At 46.7% G+C, this 21,235-nt stretch overlaps 2 protein-coding genes across 2 annotated transcripts; one reads left to right on the forward strand and one right to left on the reverse strand.

The window, feature by feature from the left end:
• Positions 1-946: 946 nt before the first annotated feature.
• On the forward strand, positions 947-8,679 carry dph5 (diphthamide biosynthesis 5). The gene is made up of 8 exons (XM_041935225.1): positions 947-1,074; positions 1,539-1,722; positions 3,611-3,735; positions 5,012-5,120; positions 6,050-6,170; positions 6,858-6,897; positions 7,311-7,414; positions 8,222-8,679. Exons 2-8 carry the CDS (start codon positions 1,588-1,590, stop codon positions 8,452-8,454), a joined length of 867 nt encoding a protein of 288 aa, XP_041791159.1. The 5' UTR covers positions 947-1,074; positions 1,539-1,587; the 3' UTR covers positions 8,455-8,679.
• Positions 8,680-20,865, reverse strand: slc30a7 (solute carrier family 30 member 7). The gene is made up of 11 exons (XM_041935224.1): positions 20,724-20,865; positions 20,327-20,428; positions 15,576-15,689; positions 15,381-15,468; positions 15,132-15,261; positions 14,178-14,366; positions 13,930-13,980; positions 12,506-12,641; positions 10,131-10,221; positions 9,860-10,009; positions 8,680-9,128 (listed from the first exon to the last, which is right to left on the reverse strand). The coding sequence occupies exons 1-11, from the start codon at positions 20,801-20,803 to the stop codon at positions 9,081-9,083; spliced, it is 1,179 nt and encodes a 392-aa protein (XP_041791158.1). The 5' UTR covers positions 20,804-20,865; the 3' UTR covers positions 8,680-9,080.
• Positions 20,866-21,235: the final 370 nt, after the last annotated feature.

Here is a 21,235-nt window from a genome sequence, read left to right on the forward strand (position 1 = left end):
CTCCCAGATATTTCATCCTGAGGCTCAGCTCCTCTCAGGACAGCCCCCACACAATCTGGACCCCCCAAATCATAGAACAACAGAAACAACATTACATTAACTACTGGACATCGACAACAACAACACAAAGCAAACTTCAGTGGTATTTGTCTCTAAACAGAAAGTACAGGGTGGCAGAATATCTGAGACACTGAGGAAGACTCTGACCACGTACAGACTCAGAGACCATAGCTCAGCCAGAGAGACGGGCAGACACAGGCAGACCTGGCTGCCCAGAGAGGACAGGTTGTCAGCTCTGTCCACACAGACAGGTGGAGACGGAGACACACTTCCTGCTGCACTGCAGCAAATACGAACATTGATTCTCTGCCTGATCAAATTAAAATGCAGCACATCCTTGGAGAGAACAGAGTCAGCAGCTTAGCAGCAGCTAAATATGTCAAACTGTGTCCCAGCCTGAGAGACGACATCACAACACCTGACACACCTGACACACCTGACACACCTGTCTATATCTACAATCTGTTTTTTTTTTTCTTTTCTTTAATTCATGTGTTGCAGAAAAATGTTTCTGTGACACATGAATATAAATTCATTATTTTTATTATATATTTCAAAGTTATTATTGTTAATTATCTATTTAATGTACATATCTAATTTTATGTTTCTATATCTAATCTATCTAATCTAATTCTGTGTGAATTATCTGTTGTGTTTATGTTTTTGCTCGGTTACTTTTGTTGTTCTACTTTGTGTTTGTAATGGCTTTGGATATATTGTTCATCTACAGTCCTGCCAATAAAGATTATTGAAATTGAAAATTGAAAATTGAGAGAGACAGAGAGAGAGAGAGAGAGAGAGAGAGAGAGAGAGAGAGACAGTTTATCTTAAACAGTTTGACCTGTAACTCTGTGTTAAGACAAATTGGACAGACAGATGGACAAGTGAACATTTCCTTCAGATGAGACACTATGAAGATATGATTGTGACGTAGTCAACACGTGACAGTGTAACATGTGACTGTGAACAGACAGGACTGTAGAGGGATAGGCTGCTAAAGCTGACTTTAAAAAGGTGAGTTCGTATTTTCAGGTCATTATTATTACTATTATTATTATTATTATTACTATTATTATTATTATTATTATTATTATTATTATTGTTGTTGTTGTTGTTGTTGTTGTTGTTGTTATTATTATTATTATAAGTATTAAGTATTTTACTGTAAAAGGACTTTTCAAATGAATCCGTTCACTACATCCACACAGAATTGAACAAAGCTTCCAGCTGTACCCTGCACTTTAATATGAATCCGTGTTTTTTGCACAAAGCTTGCCGATACGACACAAAATATAAAATAGAAGCATTTGTCAATGGAGTTTGGCGTACATCGGTACACACACAGCTTTACGGCCGTAGCTGTCGTGAAATGTCAACAGTTTACGGCATGTCGTATCTCAGTCGGTCCAATGAGACAACACGTGAAAGCAGGAAGACATCCCGTAAACTGCCCCACTGAACTTCCTTCTGGTCCAAAGTGAGGCAGCGGTGTGGCACCGACTCGGTGCGGACAGGGAAGCCGCCAGGATGCTCTATCTGATCGGACTGGGGCTCGGAGACGCGGCGGACATCACGGTGAAGGGTCTGCAGGCGGTGAGGAGCTGCTCCAGGGTTTACCTGGAGGCCTACACCTCCATCCTGACTGTGGGCAAGGAGGCTCTGGTGAGTCCGAACCGTGTGTCAAACACCCCTGTCTGTCTCTCTGTCGGTCTGTCTCCCTCTCTGTCTCTCTGTCGGTCTGTCTCCCCCTCTGTTTGTGTCTCCCTGTCTGTCTCTGTCTGCCTGTCTGTCTGTCTGTCTCCCTCTCTGTTTGTGTGTCTCTGTGTGTTTTTCTGGCAGTCTGTCTCTGACTCTCTGTCTGTCTCTGTTTCTCTGTCTGTCTGTCCATCTGTCTCTGTGACTAAAAAAAAAGGAAACATGTCAAATATTTATATTCCCACAAAGAATTATAAGAAAATCGCCATAAAAATATACTGGCAAAAGTTTTATTTTAATTTCACAGTTTTTCTTTCTGTCTGTCTCTGTCTCTCTGTCTGTCTCTGTGTCTCTCAACCTGTCTGTCTCTGACTGCCTCTCTCTGTGTCTCTGCCTATCTGTCTCTGTGTCTGTCTCTCTCTCTGTGTGCCTGTCTCTCTGTCTCTGTCTCTGTGTCCCCTGTGATTAATTGTCCATATAAACTCTGTTTATTCATATCTGAGCAGAAGACAGGAGGACAGACACAATAAGACAATAAAATCAAAGAAATGGTCCAAACTCAAGAAACAGGAAGTGAGACTGAATGGCGTGAAGGACATCGGCTGTAAAGGAAAAGTTTAAATAGAACTCTGGAGCAGTTGGACACAGATGTGGTGTCTGTTTGGACAGACGCTGGTTCTGGTTCTGGTTCAGTCTGAGTGGACTTCATTCAGGGAGACGGACCGTTTGCCGTCACACGTGACACTGGACGTGAAGTCCAACATGCTGAACGGTCTTCTACAGGAAGCTCCTGTTTCTCGGCAGGTGTGTGAGAGACAGATCCTTAAAGATCCTTCTGGGTGTTTGAGCGCCGGTCACAGAGAAGCGCTTCACGCTCGATGAGCTGCGTCAGTTCCTTCAGACTGTCCTCTGTCTCTGAAGAGAAGGACACAGTTCCAGTCCATGCAGAGTTCCCGCCGCGTCCTGCTGCAGCGTCACCGTTTGTGAAAGATGAGCGTTAAACGTTAGCGGCGGGAACACGGAGACCGGTCGACCGCAGCGATGGTGGATCAGTCAAAGGATTGAGATCCAGTAATCGATGGTCATGTGTTGCATGGCGCCAGTTTGTAGTCACGTATGTTTATTTCAGAACCGCCGATGACAGTTGACTCTGTTTATTTTATCCTCACGTAGACTTTCAGTCACATTTGGAAAGTGGCGGTTGCTGACTCAGCCTGATAACTTTTAATTTGCTGATGTAGCGAAGCTAACAGGACTTATATATATTTGATACATTGTATTTATTCATTACTATAAACCTTCTATAAGCAGCATGGCGAGCGAACTTTGGACAAAACTGAATAATACAAGTAAATTACTGATCATTTCATTAAAGAGCAGACATGTCTGCCTGTCTCTGTCTCTCTGCCTGTCTCTGTGTCTCTCTGCCTGTCTCTGTGTCTCTCTGCCTGTCTCTGTCTCTCTGCCTGTCTCTGTGTCTCTCTGCCTGTCTCTGTGTCTCTCTGTCTGTCTCTGTGTCTCTGTGTGCCTGTCTCTGTGTCTCTCTGTCTGTCTCTGTGTCTCTGTGTCTCTCTGTCTGTCTCTCTGCCTGTCTCTGTGTGCCTGTCTCTGTGTCTCTCTGTCTGTCTCTGTGTCTCTGTGTGTCTGTCTCTGTCTCTCTGCCTGTCTCTGTGTCTCTCTGCCTGTCTCTGTGTCTCTCTGTCTGCCTATGATGGACATGGTTGAAGGTATCCCTTGTAGCTTCCTTAGCTCTGTATGTTAGCTTCCTTAGCTCTGTATGTTAGCAGTGTGTTAGCCACATTAGCTGTGTATAAACGCCGTTAGCAGAGTGAGCCCTGTTTTCTGTTGTTCTCAGGAGGAGTTTTATGGGAAGGAGCTGATCCTGGCTGACAGAGACCTGGTCGAACAGGGAGCCGATGAGATCCTGAAGGATGCAGATGTTACCGATGTGGCGTTCCTGGTGGTGGGCGACCCGTTCGGGTGAGCAGTCCTGAGGTCTGCTGAGTCAGCACACGAAGAGCTTGATGTGACCACAGAGCTTCTCTCAGAGCAGCTCGGCCTTCATTTCTGCAGATTTCTCCCTAAAACCACCAGATTCCTCTCAGACTTAATAACAGAGTGCAGAGCGTCTGCAGCAGAGCGTCTGCAGCAGAGCGTCTGCAGCAGAGCGTCTGCAGCTCGCTCCGTTAGCATTCGTTCATGTGAATGTTGGTTTTACAGTTTACATGAAAAGAGAAGCTGTTTTTTTTTCCTCATCATTCTCTGGTTTCCCCTCGTCTGTGAACTCAGCATCTGTTCGCTGCTTTGTGTTTGGTCACACATCGTTTCCACAGACCGTGCTGCTCCTCCTCATCATAATGTTTTCTCCTTTCCACGAATCTCATGTTCAGACTCAAAGCGGCAGTGAATGCTACATGCTAACTGCTAACAGCTCTCTGTGTATCACAGTCTGGTAGATCTTCTTCATCTGAACCACAGAGCTCCATTAAAACACATCAGTGAGCCTCGCGCATGTTCTTCATCACCATGAACAAACAAACACACACACACACACACAAACACTCACTACAGCACCAAACGTGGATTCATCCGCCGCTGAAAATAGTCCCAGCAGAAGCTGTTTCCTGCTGCTTGTCTGGTAGAAACGACAGCGAGCAGCTGTTTGAGGAAACTGATGAAGCTTTGTTTTAATTCAGTTTCTCTGCAGGAACCAATGAGCTGAGAGCCTCAGACAGGAGGTCAGACAGGACTGAGAGATGGACTTTTTACAGATTGATCCTTTAACCCTTCAAACACTCGACTGGTGTTAAACACATGAAGGGAAAATCATCAGGAAGTGAATGAGCTTCTCAGATTCTCAGATTCCCCTTAAAAAAGAATTAAATGAATATAGAATAACCTCAGAAACATTAAAAACACGTGAGAGCGCAGGTAAATGTTATTTCTGCAGAGATTAGTGGGAAGCAGCTTTGTGTGGTGCAGGACCATCACTCTGCTCTGAGCTCAGCGGTCAGCAGCGAGTCTTTATTCAGACTGAAACTTATTTTACAGCTGATTCATCTGATTGTTTTCTGGTTTCATCAGTGAGTTCTTGTTGAGCTCACAGAAACTCAGACAGATGTTTTCTTCTTTCTAAGTTTGGTGTTAGCACATCTTACATCCAGCTGCTGAGATGAACCCCCCACAGCCTCTAACCTGAGTGTCAACTCGTGTTTGTCAGATATGTCATGTATTCATACTGTGTGTGTTCATGCAGCGCCACCACCCACAGCGACCTGGTCCTGAGAGCAGTGAATGCTGGGATACCGTATAAAGTCGTACACAACGCCTCCATCATGAACGCAGTGGGCTGCTGTGGTCTGCAGGTATGTTTACCCTGAGCTCAGTCTGACAGACAGCTGAACAGACCTGGTGATAAATCGTTTCGAGACACTGACTGACATATTAATAATGAACACAGTACGGCACTATTGATCTAATAATAATGGTAGTGCAGAGCTTTGGTGTCACTATAAGTCCCTCTGCAGTCTAATCCTATAGCAGCACAGCTAGGCTCTGGTCCAAGACAAGCCTGAGCCGACCCTAACTGTGAGCTTTATCAAAGAGGAAGGTTTTAAGTCTGCTCTTAAATGTAGAGGGGGTGTCTGTCCCCTGGTCAAAGACTGGAAGATGGTTCAACAGGAGCTTGATAGCTAAAGGTTCTGGCTCCCATTCTGGTTTGAGAGACTTCAGGGAGCACCAGTAAGCCTGCATACTGGGTTCACTGTGTTCTACTGGGGTAACAGGGTGCTATGAGCTCTGTAAGATAAGATGTGTTTGTGTGTCTGTCTGTGTGTGTCTGTCTGTGTGTGTGTGTGTGTGTGTGTGTGTGTGTGTGTGTGTGTGTGTGTGTGTGTGTGTGTGTGCCCCATCTGCTGATACTAATGTTATAAAAGTGAATGGGACCTCATCAATAACTGAACTGTCAGAGCAGCCAATCAGAGAGCAGCACCCAGCTGTCCTCACACACACACGCAGACACACAGATTAGCATTAATGCTAACAGAGCGGGCAGCATCTCCACTGGGAGGTCGTTAATATGCTAATGAGGGGCAGGTTATGTAAATGTTCCCTCCACTGGGAAACAATCCCATCAGCCCCTGCTGTCTGTGGGACTGTTCTATTATGCAAAAGGTCCGCCCACTGACCACATGACCCTCCATGTTTATTCTGTCCATAACAGTGTGTGTGTGTGTGTGTGTGTGTGTGTGTGTGTGTGTGTGTGTGTGTGTGTGTGTGTGTGTGTGTGTCTCAGCTGTATAATTTCGGGGAGACGGTATCGTTCGTGTTTTGGACGGAGACGTGGAGACCAGAGAGCTTCTACGACAAAATCTGTAAAAACAGAAAAGGCGGACTACACACACTCTGTCTGCTGGGTGAGACACACACACACACACAGACAGATGCACACACACACACACACACACACACGCAGGACTGGACTCGGGGGTCTTGGATGCAGTAGCTGGATGATTTGAACAGTTTCTTTCCTGGAGCGCCACCAGGTTTGTGTTTACCCAGACTTGACCACCATCAGTCAGCCTCCACCAAAACCCAGGGTCCTCAGGGTCCTCAGGGACCCCCGCCCCTAAACACATGGTCCTGTGGGGGCTGAAAAACCTGCTGGTGACTGTTTGTGTAATGAGCTCTGAGAGAGTGTGTGTGTGTGTGTGTGTGTGTGTGTGTGTGTGTGTGTGTGTGTGTGTGTGTGTGTGTGTGTGTGTGTGTGTGTGTTTCAGCTGGTTCTTAATATTCATCACAGGAAATAAAAGAACAAAAGACCATCAGACAGAAACACTCATCCATCACAGTCACAGAGTGTCTCCCCCCACTTCGAGTCCAGCTGATGTTCAGACTGATTCCACCATCATGTGTTTCTATCAGTTTGTGATCGATTTGCTAAAATCGGTGTTGAAAACCAGATCGATCAGAACCGGTCTGGAAGTCCAGGTTCCTGAACGCTGTCTGAGCTGTCAGAGGGTCTCATGTTGTGGCTGAAACGTGTTCTTTCATCCAGTGAACGTGAGATTAAAGTTGTGTTTTTATTCTGTCTTTATCGACAGACATCAAAGTCAAAGAGCAGAGCGTCGAGAACATGATGAGGTAAGAACCAGAACCAGAACCACATCCTGATCCAGATCCTCCTGTGGGTTCATCTGATTTCTTTAGCAGCTCTCAGCTGATGTCATGCTGATGTCATCCAGCTGTGTGTGCGTGCGTGCGTGCGTGCGTGCGAGCGATGGACAATGTGAGGGATTCCTGGAAAGTTCTTTTAATATTTAGCTGAATTGGTTCCCATCTTGTAAAACCTCTAAATCCCTGCAGAAAACTCATTCAAAACCCCTCAATCATAATCCATTAATTGATTCAGTTCTGTTCATGTTCATGAATGGAAATGTCATAAAACTCAAATATTTCACATCCATGAGGACAAAGTTAAAATCTTCATCATTAAGTCTGAATTAATTTGATCAGTTCGTCATCAGGTTGTTGATTTTTTATTATTCATGTTTCAGAGGGAAGAAGATCTTCGAGCCTCCTCGCTTCATGACGGTTGGTCAGGCTGCAGATCAGCTGATTCAGATCATTCAGAAGAGGAGGGAGGAGGGGGCGGAGCTAGGTGAGTGACAGCTCATCAGATCACACACACACACACACACACAGAGCAGAATGTGTTTTTATTAGCAGGATTCAAACACCGTCAGTGACAGTCCATCATGAGACGTAACACGTTGGAACTCCGCCCACCACAGTCACATGACCAGAAGTAATTTGAAACAGGCGAATCAGAGCCACGAAAAAAAACCTGAATTTAAAGAAAACCTCAACACAGAAGTGTGCACCTATGAACACACCTGTCAGTGATGTCAGTGTTCTGGATTCCACTCCGACATCAGATGAGATAAAGTGCTCCTCAGATGTCCTGAGTCGCATCTGTGGTTTGAATTTTAACACTGAACCTAGAAGATGACAAACTCAGGACTGTTCTGAGACGAGTCAGTCTGGGAAGCGATGCTTTGTAAAATATCACACCTTGAAATATTAGATGATCAAATCTAAAAAACCTGAAGACATCAGGACAGTCCATCATGCGGAGCAGGAGGTTAAAGACTGGTTGGTAAATACACATGTTTCCTTCCTGTTAGCGCAGGAGGCTAACAGCTCAGGGATGTTTATTCATTGATGCTCAATCTGCTGCTAAACTTCTGTTCGCGTGCCTACATGCTTCTTTGTTAATGCTACTGTTTGCTAGCAAGCTAAAATATGACCCTATGCTAATCAGAGTTACCTTACTGCTATTTAACTTACAGATAGCATGCCACCACATTTTAAGCATGTTTTTCTGATTGGCTGCTGGGAGGACCCACCCGCCCTGCCATAAAAAGCCAGTCAGCTGTTCTCAGACCAGCCTCGTTGCCTCCTCCAGGTGTGACGGAGAACACGGTGTGTGTGGGCGTGGCCCGGCTCGGCGCGGACGACCAGACGATCCGGACCGCAACGTTACAGCAGCTGGTGTCATGTGACCTCGGCGGCCCACTCCATTCGCTGGTCATCACCGGTCGACTCCACCCGCTGGAGGTGGACATGTTGCAAGTGAACGCAGAACCAAATGCACTGCAGCACCTGCACATGCTCGACAGCTCCACCTACTGCTCGTAACACACGTCTGTATTTGTGAGGACGTCACTGACTGGAAGCATTTCTCAGCTCGGTCCTCACAAAGATAGCAAAACAACTCCACAACAGACTGCAGGATGCTGCTGCTGAGCAACAGAATTACGACTGAAAACATTACGATCAATAATTCTCTTTATGCCCTGATGAAAACATCTGTTGTTGTCAAGCTGACTGATATGATGTCATCAATAAAGATCAATAATCAGCTCAGAGAAACAGAATTATTTATTACAGTTGAAAAAAGACTGAAACCCACTGACTGGTCACATGGTTTGGTCACATGGTTTGGCACATTAAAAACAAAGTGCCCCCACATTGGGGGTGCATCCAGACAGGAAGTGGGTTCAGATTGTCTCTAATTCATGATGAAGGCACTTACCCATAATGCTTTGCTCCAGTCTAATGACAGACAAGTTTAATAATAAAAAAAAAGGGTGTGGGGGGAGGGGGCAGTTTGAGCTCATCCAGGATGTACTGGGCTGGAGCATCATGGGAGTCACAGTCAAGTCCACCCCCCCAGTCTGACCTTCAGTGGCTCAGGGTTCACAGGTCACCTGCAGCAGCAACTGAAGGTGATTGGTCCCAGGTGATCGGAGGAGGAGGAGACTCTACATGGCGGCCGTTTCGATCTGAACGTACAGCTGTCGAACTCCAGCCTGCAGAGATACAACAGGTTACTGAGTACTTTTACTACAAATACTACTGCAGAGTGACAGCAGGTGACCTTTAACCACAGCAGGACTGGTTTCAGACCAGCAGTGTGAAACCCACCTGAAACCTGTACTACTACGTGACATGGTGTGTTCAGGTACCTGTGTGAAGCTGTTGCGTGACGTGGTGCGTTCAGGTACCTGTGTGAAGATGTGGTGTGACGTGGTGCGTTCATGTACCTGTGTGAAGCTGTTGCGTGACGTGGTGCGTTCAGGTACCTGTGTGAAGATGTGGTGTGACATGGTGCGTTCAGGTACCTATGTGAAGATGTGGCCTGACATGGTACGTTCAGGTACCTGTGTGAAGATGTGGTGCGTTCAGGTACCTGTGTGAAGCTGTTGCGTGACGTGGTGCGTTCAGGTACCTGTGTGAAGATGTGGTGTGACGTGGTATGTTCAGGTAACTGTGTGAAGATGTGGCGTGACGTGGTGCGTTCAGGTACCTGTGTGAAGCTGTGGCGTGACGTGGTGCGTTCAGGTACCTGTGTGAAGATGTGGTGTGACGTGGTATGTTCAGGTAACTGTGTGAAGATGTGGCGTGACTTGGTGTGTTCAGGTACCTGTGTGAAGATGTGGTGTGACATGGTGCGTTCAGGTACCTGTGTGAAGATGTGGCGTGACGTGGTGCGTTCAGGTACCTGTGTGAAGATGTGGCGTGACGTGGTGCGTTCAGGTACCTGTGTGAAGATGTGGTGTGTCTGGCTGAGGATCCAGCGGGTGTCAGCATCAGGGGCGACCAGCAGCTTTAATGTTCCGATGTAAACGTCAGTACACAGAGTCCAGAAGTGGGGCTCCTGCAGGTTGTAAACTCCCTGCAACTGCTGCACCTGAACACAAGACGCCAGGAATTAGACTTGTCCCTGACATAAAAATAAAATAGACATATGGACAACAGTGGTCCAGGTGTTGGTGGAGGCGGGGTTTAGTGTGGGTGTGGTCTGTACCCACCCTCTGATAACACTCGGGCAGGGCGTGGTCCAGTGATGGAGGAGTTCTCTGCATCAGGATCCCAATGGACTCTCTCAGTAACGGTACCACGCTGAGGGTCAGAGGTCAGAAAGCACATATTTGGGTTGAGCATGTGTGAACACAGACGGCTGACAGAGGCCCCACCCCTCACTGACATCACAGCCTGGTTTGTAGATGCATGTACTACTGCTGTTAGTGGAAAAGGTTCTAAAACTTTACATTACAAATACTATTACTACTGCTACTGACACCAATGCTGCAATTGCAGTTGTTGTTACTACTATCACCACATTTACTACTCCTACAACAAAGTACGAATCAAAATTATACAGTTATAGTTACTACAAGTACCACTACAACTTATTTTAAAGGCTTACCACTAGTACAGTTACTCCAGCCGCTACTGCAGCTATCACCACTGCAAATACGACAACTAGTGATAATATACAGTTGTTCCTGCAACTACTCCTGTCACCACTACTGCTACTATTACAGGTACTCGTGATAAATACTGTGACAAATGTTACGCTTCTGAGATCTACAAAAAGATGTCTAAATGAAGACTCTGCAGATGTTTAGCTGGGGTTTGGTCTGACTTGTGCTCTCAGTCAGTAGCTCTGATCATCTGAAGACTCTGGAGATTTTTCTCTGGAGTTCAGCAGTTTCCTGCTGCAGTAACCTGACGCCTGTGGTTGAGCGAAGGCCTCTCAGCTGACCACAGCTCCGCTCTGCTATTCGCTCTGCTGACTGTTTAAATCTGCAGCTGTGCTCACTTCCAGCCTATCAAACCACATCAGCGCACATCAACTCCATTTATCACCGGGGCTTCTGGGAAATCTGACCGCTGCGTTTACATCCAGAGGACCGGCGAGACGAGGCCGGACTCCAGAACTATTTCCAGTTCCATAGCAGTGGTCTGGCAAGTTGGAGCCCATTAACTACTAACGGCACACTGTTTACATTAGTGGAAACCATTTTCCAAAGGACCCTTCAGCTTTTTGATTGATTTTCTTCCTTCCAGGCTGCTTTCAGGTCATGTCTGTGGAAACAGCACGCAGAGCTGAAACCTGAGAGGAAATCCATCCCAGTCCAGGTTCACAAACGGTCCCTCAGTGCTGAGTTCATGGGTGCTCTGACAGAAGGTTCTAGGGATCACCGAGGAGGTTCTTTTAGGGGGATCTAATGGTCATTACAGACGTTCTAGGGGTCCATTAAGAGGTTCAATGCCTTCATTTGAAGTTCCTAATGATCACTGAGGACATTCTTTGGGTAACTTGGGATGTTTCAGTCAACGCTGAAGATGTTCTTGGGGTTTTTAATGAGGTTATAGTGGCCTCTGAGGAGATGTAAAGGGTCTTTAAGGGGGGTCTTTTGAGATCAATGTTCTGTCTGCAGGTTTTTAAAAGAACTGAAGTGAAACAATTAACCTGAAACCTGAAAATGGAAATTAAAGGAACTACAACAGGCTCCTCTGAACTAAGGTGGCAATGTTTCCACTGCCTCGTGCCATACGGATCTTGTTCTACCTAGCGTGTGCATTTGTTCTCGCTGATGGAGTCGTTCGCTTACGTAGGTCATCAGAGTTTCTGATGACCAATTAAATCTCCCCGTTGCTGCTTTGAAGCAGCAGGTTAACTGTACGAACAGCAGAAGGCAAACAGGAAGTGATCGCACTCTATTGTTCACCTTCCTGTTCACACACACACACACACACACACACACACACACACACACACACACACACACACACACACACACACACACACACACACACACACACACACACACACACACACACACACACACACGGTTAGACCCTGCCAACCCTGGCCTGCTATAGGCTGTAAGTAAGATGTCAATCAACAGGGTGGACACCATGCAGAATATACAGTGTACTACTAACTACAGTTACTACTGCTTCCATGGTGGGATTAACCAGTACAGATGAGTTGTTGGGTCCATGTTGCCCCCCTTCCAGGACTCAGCAGGTTCAGAAACCAACCAGGACTCCAGCTGGACTAAAGGTTCTAAGTGTTTCAGTTAATTCAATGAAACAGCTTTAGTTAGGGATATGCATCATGTGACCACAGTATAACCTGAACAACTGGGGTCTTCAATCCAGACTTCAGGACCAGTGGATCCAGATCTAACACAGAGGCTGCTGTGGTTGATATTGTGCTTTACAGTGAACCTGGTGCGTTTGGGGTCTGTGGGGGGGTGAGCTTGCTTCATGCTCCTGCAGTTACTACATACAGCACACGTGACCTTTGGCAGACCTTCACTCCGGGGTCGCGCTGAAGCTGAATGTTTGCCGTTTACTGTGAGTGAGACGCGAGCGGCGATGAAGAGGTCACCTGACTCCGATGAGGAGGGCGATCAGCATGGAGCAGATAGGATCGGCGATCATCAGGTCGTACTTCTGCATCAGCAGAGCGGAGATGATCACGCCGACGCTGCCCAGAGTGTCAGCCATGATGTGCAGCAGGACGCCTGCAACACACATACACACATACACACACACACACACACACACACACACAGACAGCACTGTAAGACACACTTACATGGCATTATAACACAAACAGCATTATAGGACACACACACATATGTGATGTGTGTGAGATGTGTGAGGTGTGTGTGTGATGTGAGATGTGTGTGTGTGTGTGTGTGTGATGTGAGATGTGTGTGTGTGTGTGTGTGTGATGTGTGTGTGTGTGTGTGTGTGATGTGAGATGTGTGTGTGAGCGCCCTCCAGTGGCTCCTGCTCGTCTCTGCTGTGTCACTGACCTCAGAACAGCTGAAACATGTTACTGATCAGGTTTCCTTTTCATTGTGTTGAAGTTTGTGATTATTGGAGGATCATTTGTGCGTTTGCTGAATCTTTGATCTGTACAGAAATGACTGATCAGTGTTTTACTGCTCACTGTCTGTCAGTGACAGCCTCTCTCCACACTGTGTCCTGTCACTTCACTTCATTCATTCCATCTTTGTGCCTTCTTATTGTGTGCATGAATCTGTGTGTGTGTGTGTGTGTGTGTGCGTGTGTGTGTTTCTACACACATGGCTCTCTATGCTGTGTCTAAGCGTCCACGCTCAGCAACTTTTTATTTCTGAAACGCCTTTTAATGCATGTGCTGGTATGTTTTCCTGCCTGCAGCCGATCTCACAGACCACTGGACCATCAGCCCAACATTTGTGCATATTCCTCACTGTTCGCTCCAGGACCTCTCATTGTTGTGCCGATTCACAATTGTCGAAGAAGCTGCTTCACTGACTGCTCTAGCTGTACTCGCCATTTCATGAAGCATGTTATGACACAGCAAAAAGCAAACAGCGAGGCTAAAAACAAGGCTTAGCTAGTCGGGTGCAGGTAACGTTTTGCCGTTTGTTGTGGCAAACACCTTCATTCGTTATGAGCAACTAAAGTTAGCCACCAGGTGACGACGGATTCATCTGTTGTCATCTGTTTTTGTTATTTTTGCCACCATCTTGACCGTAAGGAGCCAGTCGGGGTCTCTGGGACTGGAGAGGCCCGGCGGTGCCTTATTGCCTCTGTCAGCCGTCCTTTCTGCTTTAACTGGATTTAAAATCTGATTTAAAGCTCCACATGAGGCCTGTTATCTACTGTCTGTTTGCAAATTCAATACTACTACTACTACTACTACTACTACTACTAATAAAAACAAGTTGTTTTTCTGTGTGTCGTATGTAGCTGATGAGATTTACCCCGATGAACCCGTCTGTTACAGACACGGTCTGAGATGTGATGTGTTCTTACCCTGTAGGATCTGTTTACTGGAACCTTTCCCCGGAGTGTGCAGCAGCTCATCTTCAAGAAAAACACAACAGAGAAGAAACACTTTGGTTTAACTTTGTATTTAAAATGATACGTGACAGGTGATATCTGAAATACACTGAAGAGTCAGAGGTGAAGAACATCAAGACAAAAACGTCTTCCTCCTTCTGAGTCCATGGTAATCTCTATAAACACATCCGATGACTTCCTGTTTCAGTGCAGACTCTTACCGTGACAGTGTGACTCGTCATGGCCGCCGTGACTGTGTCCGTGTCCACCATGACCGTGTCCGTGTCCGTGTCCGTGTCCGTGTCCACCATGACTGTGTTGGTCTGCACGTTTGCTCTGATGGTCGTTACTGCCATGACTATGGCCATGATTTAAACTGCCATTGAACAGAGAGTGGCTGTGACCGTGACCTGGGAGACAGACAGGTTAGACAAGTGAGGGTCTACTGCACCATAGCGAGATTCTACATGACTGCAACAAGGTTCTACTGCACGACAGTGAGGCTCTACACAGCTGGTGACAGCAGCAAGGTTCTGCACAACTGCAGTGAGGTTGTACCGCGCTGTAGTGAAGGTCTACACAAATGCAGTGAGATTCTACACAGCGGTAGTGATGGCAGTGAGGTTCTACACAGATGCATTGCGGTTGTACTGCACTGTAGTGAGGTTCCACACATCTGCAGTGAGGTTGTACTGCACTGAGGTTCTATAGCGCTGCAGTGAAGTTCTACACAGATGCTTTGAGGTTGTACTGCACTGTAGTGAGGTTCCACACAGCTGCAGTGAGGTTCTATAGCGCTGCAGTGAGGTTCTATAGCGCTGCACTGAGGTTCTACACAGATGCTTTGAGGTTGTACTGCACTGTAGTGAGGTTCCACACAGCTGCAGTGAGGTTGTACCACGCTGTAGTGAGGGTCTACACAGCTGCAGTGAGGTTCTATAAAGCTGCAGTGAGATTCTGCACAGCTAAAGTTGGGTTCTACTGAACTGCAATTAGGTTCTAACTGCAAGAGATCTACACAACTGCAGTGAGGTTCTACTCTGCTGCAACAAGGTTCTACACAGCTGCATTGAGGGAAGATGAGGCTCTACATAGCTGCGATTAGGTTCTACTGAAGGTTTATTCATATAGACGTGGAGTGAGGTTCCAGACATGCAACGTTCTGCAGGTATTACCTCCCTCTCCATGTGAGTGTCCGTGGCCCCCGTGCTGGAAAACAAAGATCCCGACCAGGTTGACGATCAGACCGGCCACAGAGACAGGAAGCAGCCGCTCGTGGTGAACGTCAGGAGGCTCCAGAGCTCTCTGAAAGACAGACAGGTTCATTCAGACAGACAGACAGTTTACAGGCAGGGATGGTTCCTCAGCTGGTTGTTACGGTGTGTGTGTGTGTGTGTGTGTGTCTGTGTGTGTGTGTGTGTTACCTCGACCCCTTCAGAGAAAATGAAGAAGGCTGTGAAGATGAGGAAGAGTCCATTGACAAAGCCAGCCAGAACCTCTGCTCTGACATAACTGAAAGACAGCAGGAACAACAGAACACACACACTGAGGTTCTGCAGGACAATGAGATGATGAGCCACATCAGACCCGACCAAAAGAGCACAGAGCGATCGCATTACCCGTAAGAGAAGCTGTCGTTGGATCTCCACCTGGAGATGACGGAGGCTGCCAGACCTGCCAGCAGAGCGGTGCAGTCAAAGAACATGTGGAAGGAGTCTGAGATCAGACCTAGACTGAAGAGAGAGCACAACACACACATCAGATACACACAACACACACATCAGACACACAACACACACATCAGACACACAACACATCAGACACACAACACACACATCAGACACACATCAGACACACAACACACACATCAGACACAACACACACATCAGACACACAACACATCAGACACAACACACACATCAGACACACAACACACACATCAGACACAACACACACACACATCAGACACAACACACGCATCAGACACACAACACACACACACATCAGACACACAACACACGCATCAGACACACAACACACACATCAGACACACAACACACACATCAGACACAACACACGCATCAGACACACAACACACACACACATCAGACACAGCACACACATCAGACACACAACACACACATCAGACACAACACACGCATCAGACACACAACACACACATCAGACACATCAGACACACAACACACACATCAGACACACAACACACACATCAGACACAACACACGCATCAGACACACAACACACACACATCAAACACAACACACACATCAGACACACAACACACACATCAGACACAACACACGCATCAGACACACAACACACACATCAGACACAACACACGCATCAGACACAACACACGCATCAGACACACAACACACACACACATCAGACACAACACACACATCAGACACACAACACACACATCAGACACAACACACGCATCAGACACACAACACACACACACATCAGACACACAACTCACACATCACACACAACACACACATCAGACACACAACACACACACACATCAGACACAACACACACATCAGACACACAACACACACATCAGACACAACACACGCATCAGACACACAACACACACACACATCAGACACAACACACACATCAGACACACAACACACACATCAGACACACAACACACGCATCAGACACACAACACACACATCAGACACAACACACACATCAGACACACACAGTGAGGTATAAGACCCTCAGAAGTAAGGCCCTTACTAATGTAATTAATGAATGTAATGTAATTAATTACTTCCCACCATGGTTTTGATGCAGGAAACAATCGGGACTTGTGAAACAGATTCTGAATCAGTTTCATGATGCAGCAGATAAAACTGCATCAGTTCAACATCATCTGACTTCCTGTGACACTGCAGCAGGTCTGAGACTGAAACTGAGTCCTGCATCGTAGAAGCATCTCTGGTACTGAATACTGTAGAGTATTACTCTGTATTACGCAGTAATGTTACTGAATACTGTAGAGTATTACTCTGTATTACGCAGTAATGTTACTGAATACTGTAGAGTATTACTCTGTATTACGCAGTAATGTTACTGAATACTGTAGAGTATTACTGAGTATTACTCAGTATTACTCAGTAATACTCAGTAGTGTTACTGAGTACGGAGTACAGTAGAAGTACGAGCAGTGTCTCTGAGTACAGTAGCAGTACGAGCAGTGTCTCTGAGTGCAGTAGCAGTACGAGCAGTGTCACCGAGTACAGTAGCAGTACGAGCAGTGTCACCGAGTACAGTAGCAGTACGAGCAGTGACACCGAGTACAGTAGCAGTACGAGCAGTGTCTCCGAGTACAGTAGCAGTACGTGCAGTGTCTCCGAGTACAGTAGCAGTACGAGCAGTGTCTCTGAGTACAGTAGCAGTACGTGCAGTGTCACAGAGTACAGTAGCAGTACGAGCAGTGTCTCTGAGTACAGTAGAAGTACGAGCAGTGTCTCTGAGTGCAGTAGCAGTACGAGCAGTGGCACTGAGTGCAGTAGCAGTACAAGCAGTGTCTCTGAGTGCAGTAGCAGTATGAGCAGTGAGTACAGTAGCAGTACGAGCAGTGTCTGTGAGTACAGTAGCAGTACGAGCAGTGTCTGTGAGTGCAGTAGCAGTACGAGCAGTGTCTCTGAGTGCAGTAGCAGTACGAGCAGTGTCTGTGAGTACAGTAGAAGTACGAGCAGTGGCACTGAGTGCAGTAGCAGTACGAGCAGTGTCACCGAGTACAGTAGAAGTACGAGCAGTGGCACTGAGTGCAGCAGCAGTACAAGCAGTGTCACCGAGTACAGTAGAAGTACGAGCAGTGGCACTGAGTGCAGCAGCAGTACAAGCAGTGTCTCTGAGTGCAGTAGCAGTATGAGCAGTGAGTACAGTAGCAGTACGAGCAGTGTCTGTGAGTACAGTAGAAGTACGAGCAGTGTCTCCGAGTGCAGTAGCAGTACGAGCAGTGTCTGTGAGTACAGTAGCAGTACGAGCAGTGTCTCTCAGTGCAGTAGCAGTACGAGCAGTGTCTGTGAGTGCAGTAGAAGTACGAGCAGTGTCACCGAGTACAGTAGAAGTACGAGCAGTGGCACTGAGTACAGTAGCAGTACGAGCAGTGTCACCGAGTACAGTAGAAGTACGAGCAGTGGCACTGAGTGCAGCAGCAGTATGAGCAGTGTCTCCGAGTGCAGTAGCAGTACGAGCAGTGTCACAGAGTACAGTAGAAGTACGAGCAGTGTCTCCGAGTGCAGTAGCAGTACGAGCAGTGTCTCCGAGTGCAGTAGCAGTACGAGCAGTGTCACAGAGTACAGTAGCAGTACGAGCAGTGTCTCTGAGTACAGTAGCAGTACGAGCAGTGTCTGTGAGTACAGTAGAAGTACGAGCAGTGGCACTGAGTGCAGCAGCAGTACGAGCAGTGTCTGTGAGTACAGTAGAAGTACGAGCAGTGGCACTGAGTGCAGCAGCAGTACGAGCAGTGTCTCCGAGTACAGTAGCAGTACGAGCAGTGTCACTGAGTACAGTAGCAGTACGAGCAGTGTCTCTGAGTGCAGTAGCAGTACGAGCAGTGTCTCTGAGTACAGTAGCAGTACGAGCAGTGTCTCCGAGTACAGTAGCAGTACGAGCAGTGTCACAGAGTACAGTAGCAGTACGTGCAGTGTCTCCGAGTACAGTAGAAGTACGAGCAGTGTCTCCGAGTACAGTAGCAGTACGAGCAGTGTCTCTGAGTACAGTAGCAGTACGAGCAGTGTCTCTGAGTGCAGTAGCAGTACGAGCAGTGTCACCGAGTACAGTAGCAGTACGAGCAGTGTCTCTGAGTGCAGTAGCAGTACGTGCAGTGTCACAGAGTGCAGTAGCAATACGTGCAGTGTCACAGAGTACAGTAGCAATACGAGCAGTGTCACCGAGTACAGTAGCAGTACGAGCAGTGTCTCTGAGTGCAGTAGCAGTACGTGCAGTGTCACAGAGTACAGTAGCAATACGTGCAGTGTCACAGAGTACAGTAGCAGTACGAGCAGTGGCACTGAGTACAGTAGCAGTACGAGCAGTGTCTCTGAGTACAGTAGCAGTACGAGCAGTGTCTCCGAGTACAGTAGCAGTACGAGCAGTGTCACAGAGTACAGTAGCAGTACGTGCAGTGTCTCCGAGTACAGTAGAAGTACGAGCAGTGTCTCCGAGTACAGTAGCAGTACGAGCAGTGTCTCTGAGTACAGTAGCAGTACGTGCAGTGTCACAGAGTACAGTAGCAGTACGAGCAGTGTCTCTGAGTACAGTAGAAGTACGAGCAGTGTCTCTGAGTGCAGTAGCAGTACGAGCAGTGTCACCGAGTACAGTAGCAGTACGAGCAGTGTCTCTGAGTGCAGTAGCAGTACGTGCAGTGTCACAGAGTACAGTAGCAATACGTGCAGTGTCACAGAGTACAGTAGCAATACGAGCAGTGTCACCGAGTACAGTAGCAGTACGAGCAGTGTCTCTGAGTGCAGTAGCAGTACGTGCAGTGTCACAGAGTACAGTAGCAATACGTGCAGTGTCACAGAGTACAGTAGCAGTACGAGCAGTGGCACTGAGTACAGTAGCAGTACGAGCAGTGTCTCTGAGTACAGTAGCAGTACGTGCAGTGTCTGCAGTATCATGTGAAGTGAACCTGGACCTTATCAGTGATCAGATATGAGCCTGACTGAAGTGGTTTGGATCTGTGCCTCCTCATGATGTGGCTCTGGACTTTAGCTTCTGCCCACAGTGAAGTGGTCTCTGAGCAGTAATCAGTCGTGTCTTCGTGTTGTTGCTGAGACACGTCTCTACAGCAACTCTGTGACGTTCTGATGAAACCAAGCCGCTTGAACTTCACGTACTTTCGGCAGTTGTGGTGACGACGTGAAGCTCATCAGCTGACCCCGGGACTGGAAACCACTGGACTAAAGCGTTGTACCAAACTTCACTGCATAAACCAGTTCAAACCAGTTCAAAGACTCTCTGCTGGAATAATATATAATTTGCAGAACAAGTACTTTTACTTTGATCGTTTCAGTGCATATAATACTATAATACTTCAGTAAGATTTTGATCAAATTACTTTTATTTGTAATAGAGTATTTATACATTGTGGTATTGATACTTCTACTGGAGTAAAAGACCTGAGTACTTCTTCCACTACTGATCAGTAAAATATCACAAAGCTCATAAAGCTGTTAGTGATAACTGATTAACAGGAAGAGGCTGACTTCACACACACACACACACACACACACACACACACAGCCTCCATGCTAACACATACGTGGCACATCCCGAGCAGCACAAACACGGACAGCAGCCGATGCTAACACCGTTAGCCTACCTGTTACTCCAGATTCCGTACGTTAACTCCACGAAGGCGAAGGAAAGGTTCAGACAGAGGAAGAAAAACAGATTCCTGGAGGTTTTATCCGCGAGGATCGACCTGAAACCAGCAAACAGTCAGAAAACCTTCATGACAGGAGCCAGAAACCCGAGAAAACCCGAGTTATTAACACCTGACAGTCACACGCACACACATCACAGCCTCCATACTCCAGCTTAATAACTGACAGTGTGACAAGACACAGTTTAAGAAAGACCGCGTTAACAGTGGGGCAGATTTGTTTAGGCTAGCCGGTTAGCATCAGGCTAGCACTTCATCGTGAGAGTCAGCTGGTTCAGAGTTAGCTCAGATAGCCGCTGTTAGCTCGGTTAGCAGTTAGCAGCGGTGAGTTTACCTGAACCATCCTGAGAGCTTCACCAGCAGGTTAAACTTAGCAGGTTTGTATTCGTCGTCTTTAATTGATAAAGGTAACATTTTCACACCTGAACACACACACACACTCACACACACACACTGGCTAGACTTAGCTACGCTACGCTAACCGTCAACTTCCGGTTAGATCCGGTTTCATAATAAAGGCGTTTATAAGCGCCCCAATTACTCAAGCGCTGATATTACTACAGCGACTATAGTTTACGTTGGACTTAATTTTAATATACGGTTTATTTCTAACTTTAAAAAAATTATTATTATTATAAGTAGTAGTAGTAGTAGTATTTTATTCATTTCTATCACTCACTGTGGCTGTTTAAACATTTTGTTTTACCAAATGTATAGAAGTCCGTTTCCACCTGGAAGAGAAAAAAAGATTTTAAGCCGCTATTACATGCTGCTGTAATGTCCAAAATTTTCCAGCTGGGGATAAATAAAGTTTTATCTTATCTTATCTAATCTAATCTTGAAATG

The sequence above is a fragment of the Chelmon rostratus genome, chromosome 4, assembly GCF_017976325.1.
Source record: "Chelmon rostratus isolate fCheRos1 chromosome 4, fCheRos1.pri, whole genome shotgun sequence".
Lineage (NCBI taxonomy): Eukaryota > Metazoa > Chordata > Actinopteri > Chaetodontiformes > Chaetodontidae > Chelmon > Chelmon rostratus.